The 22,644-nt window shown below is 37.8% G+C and overlaps 1 protein-coding gene across 3 annotated transcripts in view; it reads left to right on the top strand.

The window, feature by feature from the left end:
• Positions 1-22,644, top strand: part of nvl (nuclear VCP like) — a 54,082-nt gene that overhangs the window by 24,980 nt on the left and 6,458 nt on the right. For 2 of the 3 annotated variants that reach the window (XM_061911116.1, XM_061911115.1), the window contains exons 10-19: positions 12-146; positions 3,953-4,054; positions 4,140-4,257; positions 6,574-6,718; positions 8,736-9,069; positions 10,755-10,976; positions 11,204-11,308; positions 12,545-12,607; positions 14,738-14,857; positions 21,072-21,171. In XM_061911116.1, coding sequence (XP_061767100.1) covers positions 12-146; positions 3,953-4,054; positions 4,140-4,257; positions 6,574-6,718; positions 8,736-9,069; positions 10,755-10,976; positions 11,204-11,308; positions 12,545-12,607; positions 14,738-14,857; positions 21,072-21,171 — 1,444 coding nt within the window. The remainder of the gene's footprint in view (positions 1-11; positions 147-3,952; positions 4,055-4,139; positions 4,258-6,573; positions 6,719-8,735; positions 9,070-10,754; positions 10,977-11,203; positions 11,309-12,544; positions 12,608-14,737; positions 14,858-21,071; positions 21,172-22,644) is intronic. The other variant, XM_061911117.1, reaches the window with a different exon arrangement.

The following is a 22,644-nucleotide window of genomic DNA, read 5'->3' on the forward strand; positions in this document are numbered from 1 at the left end:
TAAACTAACAGGAACTGTGCAAACTGCTCATCCACATGCGGCACCCAGAGATATACCAGCATCTGGGAATGGTTCCTCCTCGGGGCTTTCTCCTTCATGGACCTCCTGGCTGTGGAAAGACCCTACTGGCACAAGCTGTGGCAGGGGTGAGTGGAGATTTGGAATGAAAACAGATTTCCATAAGTAAACAGATGGTTCTATCTCAATATTATTTTAGATACAAATGAAAGTTGGTTTAATGTTTCTGACATGAATTTCTATGTAGACACGTAAAAGTTTTCATAACTTTTGATCTTTTCCATATTCTATCACATCACAACCACAAACATAATATATATTTTTGGAACTGTATGTGAATGACATACACAAAGTGTTATACAATTGTGAAGTTAAGAGAAAAGTAAACATGATTCAAAACGTTTTTTACAGACTGAAAAGTGTGGTTTGCAAAAGTATTCTGCCCCATTTCCTCTTGAGTACAACCAATTGCTTCAAAAGTTGCCTGATGATTGATAATGACTAAATACTGTCCACTTGTGTGTAATTTAATCTCAATACAAAAACAGTTGCTCTGTGACGGCCTCAGACATTGCTTAAAATAATATTGGGGCGCAAACAGCATCACAATATCTAAGGCACACACCAGACAGGTCAGGGATAAAGTTGTGGAAAATTTTAAAACAGGCTTACGCTGTATAAAGATTTCCCGCGTTTTGAACATCTCATGGAGGACTGTTCATATCATCATCTGGAAATAGAAAGAGTATGGCACAACTGTAAACCTACCAAGACAAGGCTGTCCACCTCAACTCACTGGCCAAACAAATAAAGCACTGATCAGAGATACAGCAAAAAGGCCCTTTGTGATTCTGGACCAACTACAGAGATCCACAACTCAGGTAGGGTAATCTGTCCACAGGACAACTATTAGTCATGCACTGCACAATGTGGTCTTTATGGGAAGTGGCAGGAAGAAACCCATTGTTAAATGAAAACCATAAGAAGTCCCGTTTGCAGTTTGCCAGAAGCCATGTACAGGACACGGCAAACATGTGAAAGATTTTTTTTTCAGACCAGAGCAAAATTGTACAAAAATCACAACGCTATGTGTGGCGGAGAACTAACACTGCACATCACTCTGAGCAAACCAACCCAACTATCAAACATGGTGGTGGCAGCTTCATGCTGTCGGGGTGTTTCTTTTTCAGCAGGGACTGAGAAGATGGTCTGGGTTGATGGGAAATGAATGCAGCCAAATACAGGGTATATTTGGAAGAAAACCTGTTGCAGTCTGCCTAAGACTTGAGACTGGGTCACTGAGCAGCAGTACAACGACCAGACATATAAAGCCAGGGCTTCAATGGAATGGTTTTAAAACAAAAAATATTTTTGTTAGAATGGCCCTGTCAAAGTCCAGACCTAACCCTAATTGATAATCTGTAGCCAGATCTTAAACTAATACTAATCGGCACGTTTGGCGAGGCGTGTTTTAAGCATTCTCTCGAGGAGCTTCACGCACACCTGTGACGTGAAAACCATTTCAGGTGACTACTTCTTGAAGCTCATCAAGAGAGTGCCAATATCTCTCGAGGAGCTTCAAGCACACCTGTGACCTGAAAACCATTTCAGGTGAGTACCTCTTGAAGCTCATCAAGAGAAGGCCAAGAATGTGCAAAGCCGTAATCAGAGCAAAGGGTGGCTATTTTGAAGAAACTAGAATATAAAAAAAAATTTCAGTTTTTTAACCTTTTTTTAAGTACATAACTCTTCATGTCATTCATAGTCTTGAAGCCTTCAGTGACAATCTACAATGTAAATAGTCATGAAAATAAAGAAAAATCATTGAATGCGGTGTTTCCAAACTTTTGGCCTGTTCTATATATATACACATATACATCTATACACACATACTGTATGTATACATATATATACATATGTACACATATATATATATATATATATATATATATATATATATATATATATATATATATATATATATATATATATATATATAATGTGTGTACACATATATACACATATATATATGTACACATATATATGTATACACATATACATATGTATATGTATATATACAGGTGCTGTTCATATTAGAATATCATGAAAAAGTTTATTTCAGTAATTATATTCAGAACGTGAAATTTACATATTATATCAATTCATTACACACATAGTGATATATTTGAAATGTTTATTTCTTTAAATTTTGATGATTAGTACTGACAATTACTGAACATCCCAAATTCAGTATCTCAGAAAATTAGAATATTAGTTACGACTAGTACCAAAAAATATTTTTGGGAAATGTGGGCCAACTGAAAAGTATGAACATGGAAAGTTTCAGCATGTACGGCAATCAATACTTAGTTGCAGCTCCTTTTGCCTGAATTGCTGCAGCAATACGGTGTGGCATGGATTCGACCAGTCTGTTGCACTCCTCAGGTGTTATTAGAGCCCAGGTTGCTTTAATAGTGGCCTTCAGCTCTTCAGTATTGTTTGGTCTGGCATCTCGCATCTTCCGCTTCACAATACCCCATAGGTTTTCTATGGGGTTAAGGTCAGGTGAGTTTGCAGGCCGATCAAGAACAGGGATACTGGTAGATTTGGCACTCTGTGCAGGTGCCAAGTCATGTTGGAAAATTAAATCTTCACCTCCATAAAATTGGTCCGCGGCAGGCAGCATAAAGTGTTCTAAAACTTCCTGGTAGACTGCTGCATTGACCCTAGACCTCAGGAAATACAGTGGACCAACACCAGCAGATGACATGGCACCCCAGACCATTACTGATTGTGGAAATTTGACACTGGACTTCAGGCAACGTGGATTCTGTGCCTCTCCTGTCTTCCTCCAGACTCTGGGACCTTGATTTCCAAAGGAGATACAAAATGTACTTTCATCTGAAAACATAACTTTGGACCACTCAGCAGCAGTCCAGTCCTTTTTGTCTTGAGCCCAGACGAGACACTTTTGACCTCGTCTTTTATTCAAGAGTGGCTTTATACAAGGAATGCGACAGCTGAAGCCCATATCTTGCATACGTCGGTGCGTGGTGGTTCTTGAAGTACTGACTCCAGCTGCAGTCCACTCTTTGTGGATCTCCCCCACATTTTTTAATCGGTTTTGTATGACAATTCTCTCCAGGGCGTGGTTATCCCTCTTGCTTGTACACTTTTTTCTACCACATCTTTGTCTTCCCTTCGCCTCTCTATTAATGTGTTTGGACACAGAGCTCTGGGAACATCCAACCTCTTTGGCAATGACCTTTTGTGTCTTGCCCTCCTTCTTTAAAGTATCAATGGTCATCTTTTGGACAGTTGTCAAGTCAGCAGTCTTCCCCATGATTGTGTGTCATACAGAATCAAAACTACAGACCATTTAGAGGCTTTTCCAGGTGTTTTGAGTTAGTTAGCTAATTAGAGTGTGGCACCAGGTGTCTTCAATATCTGACCTTTTCACCATATTCTAATTTTCTGAGATGTTGAATTTAGGGTTTTCATTGGTTGTCAGCTATAATCATCTCCTTTTTGGCAAAAAAAACTTGAAATGTATCAGTCTGTTTGGAATGAATGTATACATTCTACAAGTTTGACTTGCAAAATGGAATTAATGAAATAAATCAACTTTTTCATGATATTCCAATAATATGACCGGCACCTGTACATGTATGTGTATATATATGTGTATGTGTGTGTGTGTGTGTGTATATATATATATATACATACACACACACACACACACACACACACACACACGTTTGTGGCATTAGTCTTTGTTTGTACTAGCTAATTAATGACGTGCTGGTATTGAATAGTTTTTTTGCCAATTTACGTGGTACCTAAAATAGCTATTGTAAGTGCATATTTGTTTTTTACAAAACAATATAGAAAAATGCTTTACTTGGGTTATTATTTGTGTTTATTTCAAATTCAGGAGCTGGAACTGCCCTTGCTGAAGGTGTCTGCTCCAGAATTGGTGTCTGGAGTTTCTGGAGAGTCTGAACAGATGCTCAGAGAGTTGTTTGACTTTGCTGTGGTCGGTAGTACTTTTGGTAAATGTAATATATGTCAAATTGTGTCAGCCATTTTTTAACATGTTTAACTCTTATATCTCATTGCAGAGTTCAGCTCCATGTATCCTATTTATTGATGAGATAGATTCCATCACGCCAAAAAGAGAAATGGCCTCCAAAGACATGGAAAGAAGGATTGTCGCCCAGCTCCTCACCTGCATGGATGGTAAGATGCAATCATTTTCTCAGACAATTCTTTATCAATTAGACCTGGGCCAATAACACATTTTACTGTGCGATTTATTGTTTCACAAATTATTGCAGATGGACAACATTATTTTAAGACCAAATAAAGCACTAATGTTATAATGCTACTATCCCTTTCAAACGCAAAACATCTTTATTCATTAGTATTTTTACTGTTGCAATTGGAAAGTCAGGAAATTTTCATCATGCTAAAATAAACAAACCAACAAAAAATGGACTCTCGATCTCTGTTGGCAAAAAATTGCACTTCAATAAATATTAAACATCTTGAAGTGCAGTTTATACCCCAGTGTTTGGATGGGGATTTTTGCCATCATTTTACAAGAAATTTGCCATGCCAGCTCATTCATCCGTGTTGATAGGCTAATCATGCTCAGTCAGTTTGAAGCCAAAATATTATGACAACGGGACATTTTGGCTTTGCAATTTTGACTAAAGAAAGTTAGCAGTTCAGCTTCCACTAAGTGGGACAAAGATTGTCGACTAATTACAAGAGGGTTCCCTCCATTGATTTATTTCTACTATTGAATGGCCGTGCTCAGGTGCTGAAAATAATGCACAGAGTGAAACCTCTTGCACCCTGTTTGATTATCTACACAAGCCTAGATTGAATACATTATTTATGACCGCTATTGCAGGGCAAAATACAAATAGTGTTAGGCGACGCTGCATAGTTTGGTATCAAGCCGATACCAAGTAAATACAGGGCCTGTATTGCCAATACTGTTACTTTTTACTTGACTGTTTTCAAGATCATTGAATGATTTTGTGATTTTATTTTGGATTTCTTAAACAAAACAGAACGATTTAAAAGAAACAAAAAATAAATCTTTGGCGGGCTACACAGGGTACTGGTTGACAGTCTATTACACTCGCAATGAGACAATTCTCACTCACATTTACTCCTAGAACAATCAAAACACAGAAACTGTACTGGGTTAGGTTTAAACCAAACCTTAAGATACTAAGCCTTAAGGACTAAGGTTGCAGGTTGTAGTTTAAAATATACAGCACAGTGATACCTCAACCTGAGAGCAAATTGCATTCCATGGCCAAGATTGTAACACAGAATATCTTAAAGCAGCCCCGCCTAATGAAATTAATTGAAATCAATTTAATCTATAATTTAAACACAATTGTAACATTTAACATGTTTTTCAAAAATAAAAGCAAACTTTTAGGTAAGAAATATTGTATGAAAAACAAAACATTAGCAATACAAACTACGACAGTACAGTACTTTTATTTACTTTTTTTACTCAGTGGCCTCGTGGTTAGAGTGTCCGCCCTGAAATCGGTAGGTTGTGAGTTCAAACCCTGGCCGACTCAAACCAAAGACTATAAAAATGGGACTCATTACCTCCCTGCTTGGCACTCAGCATCAAGGGTTGGAATTGGGGGTTAAATCACCAAAATGATTCCCGGGCGCGGCCACTGCTGCTGCCCACTGCAAGGGTATGGGTCAAATGCAGAGGACAAACTTCACCACACCTCGTGTGTGTGACAATCATTGGTTCTTCAACTTAAGTTAACTTTAACTTGATGTAATAGGGTAAGTAGGACCTACGGCCAGCACTCCTGTGAACCTGTTTTTAATAATACAGTAATATTTTTGTAAAGCCTTAACCAACAAAAGGAAGAGGACTTTGAAATCCTTTTAGTTTATACTGTTTGCCGTCTTCCATATCATTAGATCCAACATGTACATAAGTCAAGTTACCAAAGAGGAAAGGCTGTGATGGCAGTGAGTAATTGTGATGAAATAGAAGATATTCCTACTTATGTTACGTCCCGCAGCCGGTTTTGTGGTAGAAGAGGGTTACTAATGTGCACATTATGCCGAAACGCGGGAAGCTGGATTGCTGCTAAAGGTTGGAATGGAATGGTTAGAAAACAAAGCTTTTTCAGTCACTAGCCATAAGTCAATGCTAGCAAGTTACAAGGGATGTTTTGGGTCGGCTCTTACGGAATTCACTGTGTTGTTGAGCTATGCCACCTAGCGGCTGAGTGGTTCGTAACTTAAACTATGCTCGCTATTTAAAGCATAACAAAAAGGCACATACATCTCAAGTTTCTTGTAAGTTGAGGTACCACTGTATTAATCTTTTCAAATAACAGAAAAAATATATCTTTAAAAAATTTTTTTTGGAAGGCAAAATTTTTAAAAAGTGCAGTTCCCCTTCTTTCAGTCCTAGCTGTACTTAAGATGTAATCTCAGTTTTCACTTTAAATGACTTTTCCACAGTTATATTTTCTGTTTCTCACCTACCAACAGACATGAACAGTCTGGCATTCAAAACTCAAGTCCTGGTCATTGGTGCTACCAACAGGCCAGACTCCCTTGACCCCGCCCTGCGTCGAGCTGGACGCTTTGACAAAGAGATATGCCTTGGTATCCCAGATGAACCAGCGCGTCTCAGGTTGGTCAAAAATGACGTTTAAGATACATTCTATTTTGTGGACTGCAGCTAGAAATCTGTTACAAAGCTGGTACGCAAAAAATATTGTTGCAGCATAGTAAGTGATGTGGCATGACGACATAGCCACATACCATCCCTTTCAACTCAAGATTGGGTGGAGCTACACAGACATCGACTGTAACGATACCAAGTACAAGAGCCATACATAGTCGATACTATAATAATTACATTGATATTTTTTATTATCTCATAATCTTTTGTCATTTTTTATTGTTTATAAACTCAGGAAATACGTCCTAGGACACAGGAGAACTTTAATTATGACCAATGTTTGATCTTATAACTACTTGGTATTGGGTTGATACCAAAAATTCGTAGGATTGCCCAAAACTAATGTAAAGTATCCAAACAACCGAAGAATATCTTATTACATTTTAAAAGAAGTGTTGATAGAACATGTTAAACCCGAAGAGTAAGCAGATATTAATAGTAAATGAAGAAGTAGATTAATAATCCATTTTCTACCACTTGTCCCTCATAATTTTGGCAAAAAAATACATTCAGAAATTACGAAATACGTTACTGCATATGTCAGCAGCCAATTAGGAGCTTTTGTCTACTTACTACTAAAACAGAAGTTACCTTCTATGTTCACTATCTTATTTAATGCCAAAATTGTTCTTTGATTGCAGTAAAAACATATGTTTAATGTATCGTAAGATTTTATGTTAAAATAAAGCCAATAATAAAATTTGTTTGTGGTCCCCTTTATTTTGAAAAGTATCGAAATACGTGTTGATGCAGGTACTGGTACCAAAATTTTGGTATCGGAACAACCCTAATAGGTACTGTGAATGAAAGGCAACAATTTTTAAAAAGTGCATTTCCCCTATAAACTACCAAGTAGTCTTTAGATCAGGGGTCTCAAACTCAATTTACTTGGGTTTGCTTTAGGCAGAGTCTGGGTGAGACTGGGGCCGCATCAGGTATTCCTCTAAATAAGCTCTGTTAAAAAAAATTCCAATCTTCTCTAACTTCTTTATATTTGTTTTTTAACACAAAAAAAGATAGCAAATTAAGAATTATCAAAACAAGGTCATTTAAAGCTGTGCGCAGCGTTGAACAGACCCTGGCCCCCCTTCCAGGTGCCCAGACCCACCACCAAGTATTTCCGGAGGATCGGAGCATGTGGAAGGATGTTTTATATTTTTCCACCAGAAGGGGGTAATATTTGCGCCATTGCAACAATGCAATTGCATCACACCCAATAGTCCGACCCACCATCAAATATTTTAGGAAGATTGGAGCTTGTGGAAGGAATAATGACAGGTATAATTTTTCACCACAAGGGGGCTATAATGGTGGCTCAGTTGTCATGTGGTTGCATCCCACCAAACACCCCAGTCCCTCCATTCATCCATCCATTTTCTATCACTTATTCCCTTTCAGGGTATAGGAAAATCAAAGAATGTGTAAGGAAGTTATAAATGTTAAAGCTTTCCACCACAAGCGGGCGATAATGGCGCCACAGTATTAATATAATTGCGTCCCACCCAACACCCCAAACCATCAATGAAAAATTCAGGATGATAGGAGCATTTGGAAATAACTTAAGACTGTTCTAATTTTCCACTACAAGGGGGCAATATTTTCACCAATGTAATGATGTAATTGCATCTCGCCCATTACGGAGATCCACGTTCAAAAATTTCGGCTGTTGGTGCAAATTGGCAGCCATGTTTCCGTCAGTCTACATCAGGGCACCTGTGGCTCCAAGTGTAGTTTACCACCACCTCGATGTGACTGTGGAGTAAATTTAATAATGGGTTTCACTGGAATGAAAAAGCACCATAAAAATTAAATTATTTTATTATTATATGTTGTATAAACATTTCATCCTGAAATGAATGATGACAATAAATTATTGAAGCACCCAAAACTGGATGAATTTCACACCATTGATGAGTGTATGCAAAACTCTGACCACAACTGTGTCTGCATGTGTGTGTTCCATCAGGATTTTGAAGACTTTGTGTCGTCAGTTGAAGATGCCAGAGGATTTTGACTATGGCAGGCTGGCCCGTCTCACTCCCGGCTATGTGGGTGCGGACCTCATGGCACTTTGCCGTGAAGCTGCCATGAACGCTGCCAACAGAGTTCTGTTGGTGGTAAAAGGACAGGAGGAGAGCCAAGCGGAGGACCTGTTAAAAATGGACACTGATGCAGAAGAAATGAACAAAGAAATCAATGAAAACAACTGCACATCAGCTTCTTTAACTGTACAGAACAGAATAAATCCAGGAGTAGTGGATCGGTTACTTCAGGATGATCCAGAACACGAACATCTGCCGGTAAGGATCATACAAGCACATCTCAATTCTACATTCCCTCCACTATTCTCTTTACGTACGTTATATATCACTTTATAATGTTTTTTTATCAAAGTTATATGTCCTGTGTACACTCAAATGAATGCCAAAATCGCTGATCTTTTCCCCATTGATTTATAAAACACATAAAAAGGACAAGACCATTTTTTAAAAATTCTTTTTCGCTTCAACTGTGTATACAAGGTCATATCTACACACATGAATTTAGAAATTGGCATCTGTAATTTCTCGGTGTCTGCAGGAATGTTTTTGATAGTCGTTGCCTTTTGGACAATTCTGTCAGGTGCGTTTAATGTGTTTCTTTTTTTCACTTAGTGGTTTTGAGGTAATGTTAGTACCTTGTCACATTTTAACAGTGTCTCTGTACGGTTCTTTATCAGAATCAGCTTTATTGGCCAACTATGTTTAACACACAAGGAATTTGACTTAGTAGACTGTGCTCTCTCTGTTCAATGTAAGAATTAAAGAAACACGCATTGACTACGAGAGAGCGCAGTACATGGCGTGTCCCGTACATTAGACGTGTTTAAGTCGCTAGCAACGCCTCGTTGGCGGCATGTTTTGCAATTTACCCTTGTTTGGTCCGTAAATTGTTGATGTTAATGCTTCACCGGTTGGCGGCGTAAAGTTATTTTAAGTGACGTTAGCTGAATTAGCCTGAGCCCAGAGGTTAAAATGATGATAAACACAATATATATCGTACCGTCGACATTTTTACCTCATAGTACAGTATATATTGTTACATTTCAAAGCACCATATCCCACTGAATCACTGATGGGCACTAGTCTTGGAACTAGGGCTGCAGCTTTAGATTATTTTTGTTATCGAGTAATTAGGCGATTAGTTTGTTCGTTTAATTGAGTAATTGTATATAAAACATGATAACCTCAAAGGGTATTTTAGGGAAAATAGTTCAAATAACTATTTTCTGCTTGCCATAACTGTCACTCTTTTTTTCAAATAAATGTACTTCGTCCACATTGAGTTTGCACTTCTAAAATTTGTGCATGAATAAAACTTTGGGGAAAAAATTGCTGTTTGCCATCACACAGATCACAGCACCCACACACGACCGTCCACATATTTAAAGTTCCAGGCACTCCATACGGTCCAGATTTTTAAAATTGGATTTTGTTACATACATTAAAAGATTATTCAAAGCAATAGAATAAAAATCAAAACTTTTTTTATAGTAAATTGATGCAGCCCTACTTGGTACTTACACTTGCTCATGTCTCCCCCTGCAAACTTTTGCTTAGTGTGATTTGCGTCTCCAAAAAGTCCTCTTTAACCATAAAGCTGATTACTTTGCTTGTGTACAACTTGTTCATAGGCCATATCACTCAGCTCCACAAATACCGATTAGTTCGCTCACTACGAAGATCGTTATCAAGCGCTATAATCGACGAGTTGTGGTTGCTCTGAGTTCAAGTCACATGTCCCACACTCCGTCCTAACAAATTAAAAAAGCAGGGTCGTGCACAATGCGACGGACAGTTCTTACGTCCCTGAACTAGTTGCATAAAGAGCATGCTATTAAAAGCAAGCCATGTCTTGTTTAATCTGATCTTTCATGGCTAAATCGCTGTGCCTTTAAAATAGTTTTGTTGAATATCACTTTGTGGCGTTTATGCTCTGTGTCCAGCAGGGGGACCTGTGTCAACTGATTCATTTGCTGAAGAGCACTGAAATGCTGTCAGAGCAAGAGTTGACCAACCTCTCAATCATCATGTCAGACTTTGAGGCCTCTCTCTCCAGTGTTCAGCCTTCAGCCAAGCGGGAGGGCTTTGCCACTGTGCCAGATGTCACCTGGGACGATGTGGGAGCCCTACATGAAATAAGAGAAGAACTGACCATGGCAATATTGGTAAATAATTCTTCTGTTAGGAATTTATTTTTCTTTGCCTTATACCATGAATTTTTATACCCAGGAAAACTATTTAACTTATTACAGTTTTGTCTATCTATTTCCATTGATCTGCTTGTCCTTCTCAGGTTTGTTGCGCTCATGGAGTCAGCTCCATATTTTTCTCAGCATTGCAACAAAGAAAATGTCTTTTTATCGCTTACCACACACGTTTCCTTGTGATGCAGGCTCCAGTACGTTCTCCGGAGCAGTTCAAGGCTCTAGGACTAAGTGCTCCATCCGGAGTGTTGCTGGCTGGTCCTCCAGGATGTGGGAAAACTTTACTTGCTAAGGTTGTTCACCATGCAGTAGAGGAACACAAATGTCAAAGTTTGTACGCTATGAATCAGCGCTATGACCTAAAATCTATATCACAATATGTATTGCAGCCTCCTGCAATAATGTATCAATATATATTATTTGGCATACACAGTAAATTATAATAGAACCATTTCAAAATGGGTTACAAGGATTCTTAATTTGGCTGATGATGTATAGAGTAACATTGCGTCATTTCCAGTTGTATTTTATTTTTTTTAAACTTTATTTTTAATCTTGCTAATTTACTACATTAGCTAGATAAATTCTGTTGTAGCGTGGTTTTATCTATACTTCAGTTATAATGTAAATATTGTGTTTGTTTCTATCCTTTACATTAGTTTTGGGCAACCTACTAATTTAGGTATCCGTCCAATACCAGGTAGTTAAAGGGGCAGTATTGACTAGAGGTGGGAATCTTTGTGCACCTCACGATACGATTAGGATTCAAGGGCTACAAGCCGGCGGTGTGTGGATATTATTTCTCTGTACTGTGTGGAGTGTAGCTTGTTTACCTATTCCTTTTTCTCTGGTTCCCCAGTGATAATGACACAAGAAACCGTTCATTTGCGACAATAAAAGCAAGGATATATATTTATTTGTGTTAACATTTGTTTCTTAAATTTTTGGCATATATAGTCAAGAAATGCAATTAAACACATGTCAAGGCAAAGATTTGTGATTTAGAGGTACTCTACATTAGCCGTGAGGGAGGACACTACTTACAAAGCTGGTTCACCTGCCTTAAAAATGGGTTAAATGTGCCTTTGTGTTTCTAAATTTAAGTGTTTGTAAAATATTTTTAGTTAGTATTAAAGTCAAAACCTTTGTTAAACATGACAAATAATTCTTGTTATTTGGCTAATTAATGTAATTGCGCTTCCTTTAATTCTAATTCAACATCCTGTGGGGTGAAGCCAATTCAATTAAATTTCCAAATTAATTGAATTGAAAGTCAAAGTTCTGAGTTTTGCACAATCCTGGTGTGTGTGTCTATTTGCACGTGTGGCGTACAGAAAAACATTTTAGTCTGTAAATTAATTTTATTCTACAGTATGATAACCTGATCACATTGTACGTCTGAAATGTGTAGCACCATTAAGGTAAAGTTGGGTAAAATACACCAATGTTTTTATTCTCTGTAATACACCTGTCTTTTCCTCTGTGACTTGACCAATATTTTCCTGTCATACTTTCATGTCTCCTGACAGGCAGTGGCCAACGAGTCAGGGCTTAACTTCATCTCTGTCAAAGGTCCCGAGTTGCTCAATATGGTGAGTTGTACAGCCAAAGAGAACTGGCTGTTGTAGCTATTACAATTCAGCATCATGTGTCTGATTTCGAGTAAAGATATGATTGAAATGTAAGTTTGCCCATACTATCCAAAAACAAAGAACCTAGAAATTTGGGCGTGCTTATCCAATTTTTCATGTTTAGATAATGGCTATTAGATTTTAATATCAGACAATGCTATCAAGTGAATACCAGAATAATGGTAACTCCTGAGTTCAAATAATGATCAGATTTTTAGTGTGCATGTAAACAAGTTCAACACAACATACAATGTTTTACATCAGGGGTCAGAAACCCACAGATTGCAATTGACCAATAAATCTCGGGGATTTTTATTGGTAAATTCCGAAAATCTTCGGGAAATCGGAAATCATCTTTCCAGTGCACTCCTCTCCTGGAGAGTGACCAACAGGCATGCATGAATAGCTGAACATGCCTAACAGCTTCTCCAGGGGGTCCAGGCACACACACCACCAGCCCTAACCGTACCAGAACAACCCTCCAGCGCTGAGGTGCCAGCAAACCTGCATTGCATGACGTTTGCATCCCAAAAAATTATCGAGCTGTGGCAAAACGTTAAGACTGACTGTTGCAATGTATTGACCAGCTTTAATTCTCACCAAAAACCTTTTCTCGCGACGAGACGCTAACAAGCCAATATATTATGGTTGGTCACATCATCAATGCCAAGTCACGTGTGCCAAGCTATGATGAAGAGCCATAAAAGCAAGGTGGCCAAAATTAAACTTAGGCACACTACAGAAAAATTAAACCAGAAACAGTCAGCTAAAGTGTGTAAAACCGCAAAAGGCACCATAAGACAAAGCCAACATCGTGACACCAACAATCAACAACTAATAAGACAAGGCTTTGTTTATCACTTCAGCTTTTCTACAAAACAAAATCACAGTTATGCGGAGTAGAACTTGCCTTGATTCCTGCCTGACACTAGGAATCTTGGGCTCGAAAAGGTTGGTGTCCATTGTCCCAAATGATAAGCCTCTCTATTTTGCAAGTATTCAGCGGGAATCCTAAAAATCTAATGCCTCTTAAGAATGTAAATGCCATTCCATTGCGATTTAAAAGGTCCCGATGTGATGGACAGAATAAAAGGTGCATCCCTAATTGTATTTTAAAGCGTTTGCGTGTGCCATTCCTGTCAATGACTTGTGTACCCCACACTGTATTTTCCTTTCAATTGAGGCCTTAACCACTACTCTCATACTTCTAAGGAACCACCTAAGGGCTGCTTTGGGCTCCCTTACTGTGTTGCTTTGGCACTCCTGGCAACATCCTTAGTGGGCCATGCACTGTTGGTATAGTCCTTTTTTGACTATGATCCAATGAGCTTCACCGCTCCTGTTTGTTACAGCAACTGCTTTACTGCAGATACTGTGTCGATCCGTCTGTTGATTTCTACAATTCATCCTCCCTTTATTCATCACTACGGTTATTACAACTTTAAAATATGGTCTCATTCTGAAGGGAGAAAAAAAACAAAAGAGCGACCAAAGAATGTGTTCTAAATTAATTCACGTATGATATGTTTAACAATGCCTGCCTTGCTGTAGGCATTGTGACTGTGTTTTGGGTACATATTGTGTTTAATCATGTCTCTCTACATAATTAGAGATTCAAGATTTAATTTGCCTCTGGCTAGAATCCGGTGTGTTTACATTTCATTGCACAATGTAGAGAAATGTGAATTAATATGCAATGTCCCTCCATAATAAAATTCAAATGAAGTCCAGGGAACAGTAGAAAATAGTTTAGCACGGCAATTAGTTAAATGAGCTGCCATGTTTACACCCTGTGTTTTAGCATTCTGTAGAGGTATTCAACCATGTCCCTCATGGGGTTGTGTGTTGTGCATTCTTCTAACAGCGTCTGTTAAAATCTGAAGTCCTTTTTTTAACCCAAACAAGAGCAGACTAGTAATGGAGTACTATTCCACTGGTGGTACTATACTGAATAAACCACTGGTCTTTACTGTAGGTTTTTCATGTTATAAACAATTGCAGGAGGAAGATGGCAATGCCCTGTGGGGCATCATATTATAATCTGTGACTGTGTATTTGTAGTTATTTTCTTATTTCTGTTTTGCTTTTCAGTATGTTGGAGAAAGTGAGCGGGCTGTCAGACAAATTTTCCAAAGGGGGCGCAATTCTGCCCCTTGTGTCATCTTCTTCGATGAGATTGATGCTTTGTGTCCTCGCCGGTCAGGCCATGAGGTGAGAGAGTTAGATATGATCAGAAAGTGTTTACAATAGTAGTCAAAAAGTAAAATTAAACAACATATATTTAACAACTTTGGGGGAGCTTTTGAGCTTCTTATATTACTGTATTTTTTTTGTCTATATTCATTCATGTAATTAAACATTACCACAATTGTGCTAATTTACTTGGGCTTATGTAGAAAACCCTAATTGACCGTAACTTTCCCCAAACAAGTACACCTTACAGTAAAATTGGAATATTGGAACCCATTTTAAATTTACCCCGTTTGTCAACAACCCATCTATGTGGACTAACTCATCAAGTCCTGGTCTACTGTGATCTTTTAATTATTAAGAAGTGCCCGCCTAGGTCATGGTTGACCGCTTTTGTCGACATAAAATGGGGTCCATTCAAGAAAAATGTGTGTTTGTAGCTTTAACTTCAGTATTATCGCTAAGTAATGTGAAATAACAGCAACACAACACTGTGTGCAGGTTGTAATGCCATGTAACTAGGCAGTGACTTCCTGTTCAGTGTAAAGTAAACTTCAAAATAAAAGTATGGCTGTATTAACCAGAATTCTACTACTTCAATTAACTAAATGTAGTCATTTCCTTTTTTTAAAAATTGTTGAAGAAGAGAGATTTGTGCATTTGCAAAAATTATTCAAATAACAATACAACTACATTACCATATCTCTGTAAAAAGATCATTCAAAAACACACAGTTCTAAATCAAAATATACACAAATGGTGTAATTTTGTTGACACCCGCTGAGCCAGCAGTTTTGAGGGCCGTCAACCTGAATGTTTAAGGGGCCTTATACAAAACCAATTTTTCTTACTTTTTGGTACATGCTGTTGTGCATTTGGGATCTGCATTAGTCCCAAACATTTTAAATCAAAGCATAGAGGTATTGCGAAAATAATTATAAAACAATCTTGCCTTCTTATCTACTTCCTCCAAACGGTCCGTTTAGAATGTGCGCAATTGGTGCCATCACCAATTGGGAACATCGTCAGCGGATTACCCATAAATGGTATAAAACTCTACCCAAACTGCCTTGTACCTAACTCAGGACTCATTTCAAACCTCCAGTCCCATCTGAAGAAATAACAAGTGCCTGGCTAACTTTTTTGTTTTGCGGCAATGTGTCTTTAACTGTGAAGAAGTATTTTTTAAGTGCATACAAAGAAATTTCCTGTTTTACTCACAAACCTTCACAAAAAAGGATTTTCCAGAAATTGGAAAATGGTCAGCTATTTATGGCAATTAAGTAAACAATGAAGTGGTAAGTAGTAACAGTAAGTTAGAAGTAGCAATTGAAATATGTAGTTTGCTTAGTCTTCCACTGTAAGACAATAGCGTCACCGTCTTCAGGCAAAAATAAATATTTTTTTTCCAAAAACTAGTTTTAATTGGATTTGTTTCTACTGTGTTTGGCGATGTTCGAGTAAGTTATATACTCCGTCATGTTTGCGATGTCGCTCGTAGCTTCAGTGTCTACTCGTCACGTAGCAGCTGTGCAGTGGAGTTTTTTACATGATATGGAACAGAACAGCCTTTAATTGTCAATATACTGTACAAATGTATTCGTTCAGGATCTAGCATTAGAAAGTTAGACAGGGTAGAAGTTTAACCTTAGTCAGCATGTAGTTCCAGACCTGTATGTCAGCCGGGCTTCCTTCCCCGCTTTTGTCCGCCCTCATCTTCGCTTCCTGTCTTAGCTCCGACAAGAAACCACGATTAGCCGCTGCTCTGGCTATATCATCTGCGATGATGTGTTGTGGTGAAAGTCAGTCAAAACAGTTGGCTTGTTGTAGTCGCTGGTCTCCATAGAGTACAATTAAAGCTAAAAAACTCAAAGCAATTTCTCCCGGGCGGAGGCGAATGCTCACTGAGCTTGAGGGGGTGTAGTGAGGAGAGGTTGATTTGCCTCTAACAACTCTGCCACTCAAAACAAGCTTTCTGTAAAGGGAGCAAAACAAATTGGCTTAAAAAGGTTTGTAGAATAAAATCTATGCAAATCTTTCACCAAAGACACACCATTACATCTTATGTAGATCACAAGGAAGTGTTTTAAATGTTGAAAAAAAAATCATGATCTGACCCCCTTAAATTGTAATACCAAATTTGGTACTTTTAAAACCCCAAACCGATACTTAGAAAATGGGGATTAAAGAAAAAATATTTTTTGTGACATTCAAATTGAACAGACTAGTAATTTAAAGGCCTACTGAAATGAGATTTTCTTATTCAAACGGGGATAGCAGGTCCATTCTATGTGTCATACTTGATCATTTTGCGATATTGCCATATTTTTACTGAAAGGATTTAGTAGAGAACATCCACGATAAAGTTCGCAACTTTCGGTGCTAAGAGAAAAGCCCTGCCTCTACTGGAAGTCGAAGACGATGACGTCACATGTTTGATGGCTCCTCACATATTCACATTTAATATTTAATGGGAGCCTCCAACAAAAAGTGCTATTCGTACCGAGAAAACGACAATTTCCCAATTAATTTGAGCGAGGATGAAAGATTCGTGCTTGAGGATATTTATAGCGACGGAATAGAAAGAAAAAAAAGGTTGGAAAAAAACGCGATTGCATTGGGACAGATTCCGATGTTTTTAGACACATTTACTAAGATAATTCTGGAAAATCCCTTATCTTTCTATTGTGTTGCTAGTTTTTTAGTGAGTTTATTATTACCTGATGGTCGGAAGGGTGTCTCCACGGGTGTCTTGACGCGCAGTGTCTCAGGGGAGTCGACGGCAGCTATGGACGGCACAAGCTCAGCTTTTCTCCGGTAAGAACTGACTTTTTAACCACAATTTTCTCACCAAAACCTGTTGGTTGACATGTGGTCGGGATCCATGTTCGCTTGACCGCGCTCTGATCCATAGGAAAGTTTCACCCCCAGGAATTTAAATAAGGAATCACCTTGTGTTTGTGTGGCTAAAGGCTAAAGCTTCCCAACTCCATCTTTCTACTGTGACTTCTCCAATATTAATTGAACAAATTGCAAAAGATTCAGCAACACAGATGTCCAACAAACTGTATAATTATGCCGTCAAAGCAGACGACATTTAGCTGTGTGTGTGCGCAGCGCTCATACTTCCTAAAAACCTGTGACGTCTTGCGTACACGTCATCATTACACAACGTTTCGAAGACAAAACTCCCGGGAAATTTAAAATTGTAATTTAGTAAACTAAAAAGGCCATATTGGCATGTGTTGCAATGTTAATATTTCATCATTGATATATAAACTATCAGACTGCGTGGTGGGTAGTAGTGGGTTTCAGTAGGCCTTTAAATGTTTCAAGGGAATAAGCGGTAGAAAATGGATGGATGTATGAATCTGAACTAAAATGCAACATCAATGTATATGTACTGCATAATGAAAGTGGAAACTGTTTGAATGTTTAAATGATTTAGATGTTGAAGTGTTTTGAGTGTTGAAATTGTTTCAATGTTGAAGAGGTTTCAATGTTGAAATAGTTTGAATTTTGAAATGGTTTCAATGTTGAAATGATTTTATTATTGACGTGGATTTAAAGTTGAAATGGTCTAAATTTTAAAGAGATGTTGCTAAACTGAAATTCCAGTGGAATTTAGAAATTAAATTAAATGAAAAGTTCATATAGTTGCAATAATCAACAAATTGTACAAAATTAGCTTCAATGCAAGCATAAAATGTTAGCATGCTAACCACAGCATGGTAACGGGGAAAGAGATAGCATACTTCTAAGATGGCAGTAAGTAACAAAATCCATGATTATTAGGTTCAAAACATACACAATGATCTAAAATGCTAGCATAAAATGTTGGCAAGCTAACATTAGCATGCTAACAGGTGAAAGGCTATCATACTTTTAAAATGGCATCAAATGACGGAATCCCTGACTATTAGATTAAAAAGTACGAAATTAGCTAAAATGCTAATATCAAACGTTAACATTAGCATACTAACATTATCATGATAACTAGTGGAAGGCTAGCATACTTTTAAGATGCCGCCAAGTAACGAAATTCATGACTATTGGGTTAAAATGTAAGAAATTAGCTAAAATGCTCGCAAACAAAATTTAGCGTACTAACAATAGCATACTAACAGGGGAACAGCAAGCATACTTTTAAGATGGCGCCATGTAACAAAATTCATGAGCTGAACAGCTTGGTGTTTGAACAGATTGAACTGGTCAAAACATATGGGAAAAATATTCCATTAATTTAAATGGAAATTTCCTGGTAATTTGGGAGTTTCGTGAAAATTGGGAATTTCTAAAAAATGATAAATTGCATGAATGTCCAGGGTAAGTAGGGTGCGTTGGAATGGTTTGAATTGTTTCAGAAAGGTGGAAATTGTAAAAGTAATAAAAAAAATGTCCTATTGATTTAAATGGGAAGTTTCTGGTAATTTGGGAATTTCAGAAATAGTGGGGATTTTTGTTCAAGGTGATGCATAGCATGAATGTCTTGAATAAGCTGAATTGGTTGGTGTTGGAATTGTTTGAATCGGTTGAGAAATGTGTTAATAATGACAATTTATATTTGAGAATTAGTATTACAGAATTACAGAAATTACAGGTAAACCGGAATTTTGAGGAAAGCTGGGGGAAGTGTTAGTTTGAATTTCCAGAATGAACTGAATTGATTGGTGTTAGAATTGTTTAAATCGGTCGAGAAATATTGAAATGGTAACCATTTTAATTGCCATCCATCCATTTTCTACCACTTATCGCGGGCGGCACTGGTGCCTATCTCAGCTACAATCGGGCGGAAGTGTTTGTAAAATATTTTTTGGACAAGTTGCCACCTCATCGCAGGGCCAACACAGATAGACAGACAACATTCACACACTAGGGCCAATTTAGTGTTGCCAATCAACCTATCCCCAGGTGCATGTCTTTGGAAGTGGGAGGAAGCCGGAGTACTCGGAGGGAACCCACGCAGTCACGGGGAGGACATGCAAACTCCACACAGAAAGATCCCGAGCCCGGGGTTGAACCCAGGACTATTCAGGACCTTCGTATTGTGAGGCAGACGCACTAACAAAATTACAGAATTTTGGGAAAACCAGGAATTTTACCAATTTCAAAAACAAATTTCCTGACTAAGAAGAAAATGTTAATGGTTAATATAAGTTGAAAAAGTAAAAATGCTTGAAATCAAGAAGTCTGGGGGGAAAAAAATTAATTTGGGGAAATTGTTAATGAAAAGCCTGGGATTCCTAAATAGGCTGAACAGTTTGAAGTTGGAACGGTTTCAAATCGGTTGTGGAAGATGCAGTGCGCCAAAATATGGAGAATAATAATAACATTAAAATGAATCAATAGATTATTTTTTAAAGCTTTGACGCGCTCACACACCCAACAAATTCAACAATATGAAATAAGTTCTACAACATGTTGTCATAACTATCACAGGAAAACCAGCAACAATACAGAAAACATGCAAAACACGACTTGGTTATGTTGTCATGTTGATGCGCATCATTTGTCAATGCACCTCGCTTGCTGTGACCGTGATTGGTGCATAATGAGGATGTGCTGTGTTGTTATCTTGACAGTGACTTAGAGCTGCTGTTAAAGTGATAAGGTCAGTTCAGTCCAGTTTATTTCGAACATGCATACGATACAATGTAATGCATCACACATTCCCAGTTGTTTCATTACAGCACGTCGGAAAAGGAGTAGGAAGAAGCAGAATTTATTTAATCCTGCCCCTTTTCATACCATAGCAATTTTATCCAATTTCCTTGTTCTCTGTAACAGAACAGTGAACATATAAATAATATACCATAGTAAGCAAACAATTATTAAATACATAAATAATGTTTGTCTCAATTAAAAAAAAAAGGGTTCAAGATGTTCTTCATAATCCTTGTTCTGTGTACTTAACACTTGTAGTTTGAACAGTATTTTAAACTGAATCATATTGGTGCTTTGTTGGATTTCTTTGATTAATCCATTCCATTCCATTTAAGGTCGGGAATGAAGTTTTTAAAAAGATTGTCAGACTCTTGGAATGTGGCGTTTGATGTAGCAAATGTCTGTTCTACATATTTCATAAATATTTGTCTTGAGAATTATGTCATCTCAGCAAGTATCGGCAAGTTTTCAAAGTTACATAACATGGCTTAAACAAAACATTTTTATGTAGCAAAGCTACAGTCCTGTGTGATGTGTTGTGACATTTGTGTTTTGTTGTTTTATTGTTCAGTCAGGAGCCAGTGTGCGTGTGGTTAACCAGTTGCTCACAGAGATGGATGGTTTAGAAGCTCGGCGACAGGTCTTTATAATGGCTGCAACCAACAGACCAGGTAACCATCCAGCTTTTGTCAAACCTGAACAAAAACAAGAACATGACCTTACATACTGAAACTTAATATTTAAATGTTTTTTTTTTATGATGCATTTTTAAACACGTTATAAGCATAATTACAACACATAAATCAGTGCTATTGTAGAACATGGACATAAAGCACATGGGTCAGTTAAGCTTTGTTTTGAAAACAAACTGATACGTCAAGTTTGTGGGTCAGCAACCTTCAGCTCTTATTATTACCATGTTGTGGCCAAGCCAATCGATGGCAAGCTACAATATTATTAATTGCTGTGATACAATCCACCCCTCAGACTGTCTCACATCAACATAACCAAATTCAAAACTAAAATTAGCCATTGCTTGCACATTTAGTTGTGACTTTGTCCAAAGACATAAGAAGAATTGGTGATAATGAAGTATTGTTCAACCTTTCTTCCAATGGCTAACAATTTAATAAAAGGTGCATTGTGTCAGTGGCTGTACAGTCCAGGTTAATATTTCCGTGATTTTATATTGAAGGACGACTTCCGCACATGCCCTCTGCAAAGTGTTGTTTTGCTTAAGTGGACAGTTAGTTTTTTGACTATATATATTTTTGGAATAAATATATATATATATATATATATATATATATATGTATATATATATATATGTATATGTATGAGTACAGTGGGGCAAAAAAGTATTTAGTCAGCCACCGATTGTGCAAGTTCTCCCACTTAAAATGATGACAGAGGTCTGTAATTTTCATCATAGGTACACTTCAACTGTGAGAGACGGACTGAAAAAAAATCCAGGAATTCAAGAATATATTTGTAAATTATGGTGGAAAATAAGTATTTGGTCACTTTAAACAAAGAACATATCTGGCTCTCACAGACCTGTAACTTATTCTTTAAGAAGCTCTTCTGTCCTTCACTCATTACCTGTATTAATGTCACTTGTTTGAACTCATTATCTGTATAAAAGACACCTCTCCACAGCCTCAAACAGTCAGACTCCAAACTCCACTATGGCTAAGACTAAAGAGCTGTCGAAGGACACCAGGAAAATAATTGTAGACCTGCACCAGACTGAGAAGAGTGAATCTACAATAGGCAAGCAGCTTGGTGTGAAAAAATCAACTGTGTGAGCAATTATCAGAAAATGGAAGACATACAAGACCACTGATAATCTCCCTCAATCTGGGGCTCCACGCAAAATCTCATCCCGTGGGGTCAAAATGATCATGAGAACGGTGAGCAAAAATCCCAGAACCACACGGGGGGACCTGGTGAATGACCTGCAGAGAGCTGGGACCAAAGTAACAAAGGTTACCATCAGTAAAACACTACGCCGACAAGGAATCAAATCCTGCAGTGCCAGACGTGTGCCCCTGGTTAGACCAGTGCATGTCCAAGCCCGTCTGAAGTTTGCCAGTGAGCACACTGGAGAATGTCATGTGGTCAGATGAAACCAAAATAGAACT

The sequence above is a fragment of the Nerophis ophidion genome, linkage group LG09 (assembly GCF_033978795.1).
Source record: "Nerophis ophidion isolate RoL-2023_Sa linkage group LG09, RoL_Noph_v1.0, whole genome shotgun sequence".
Lineage (NCBI taxonomy): Eukaryota > Metazoa > Chordata > Actinopteri > Syngnathiformes > Syngnathidae > Nerophis > Nerophis ophidion.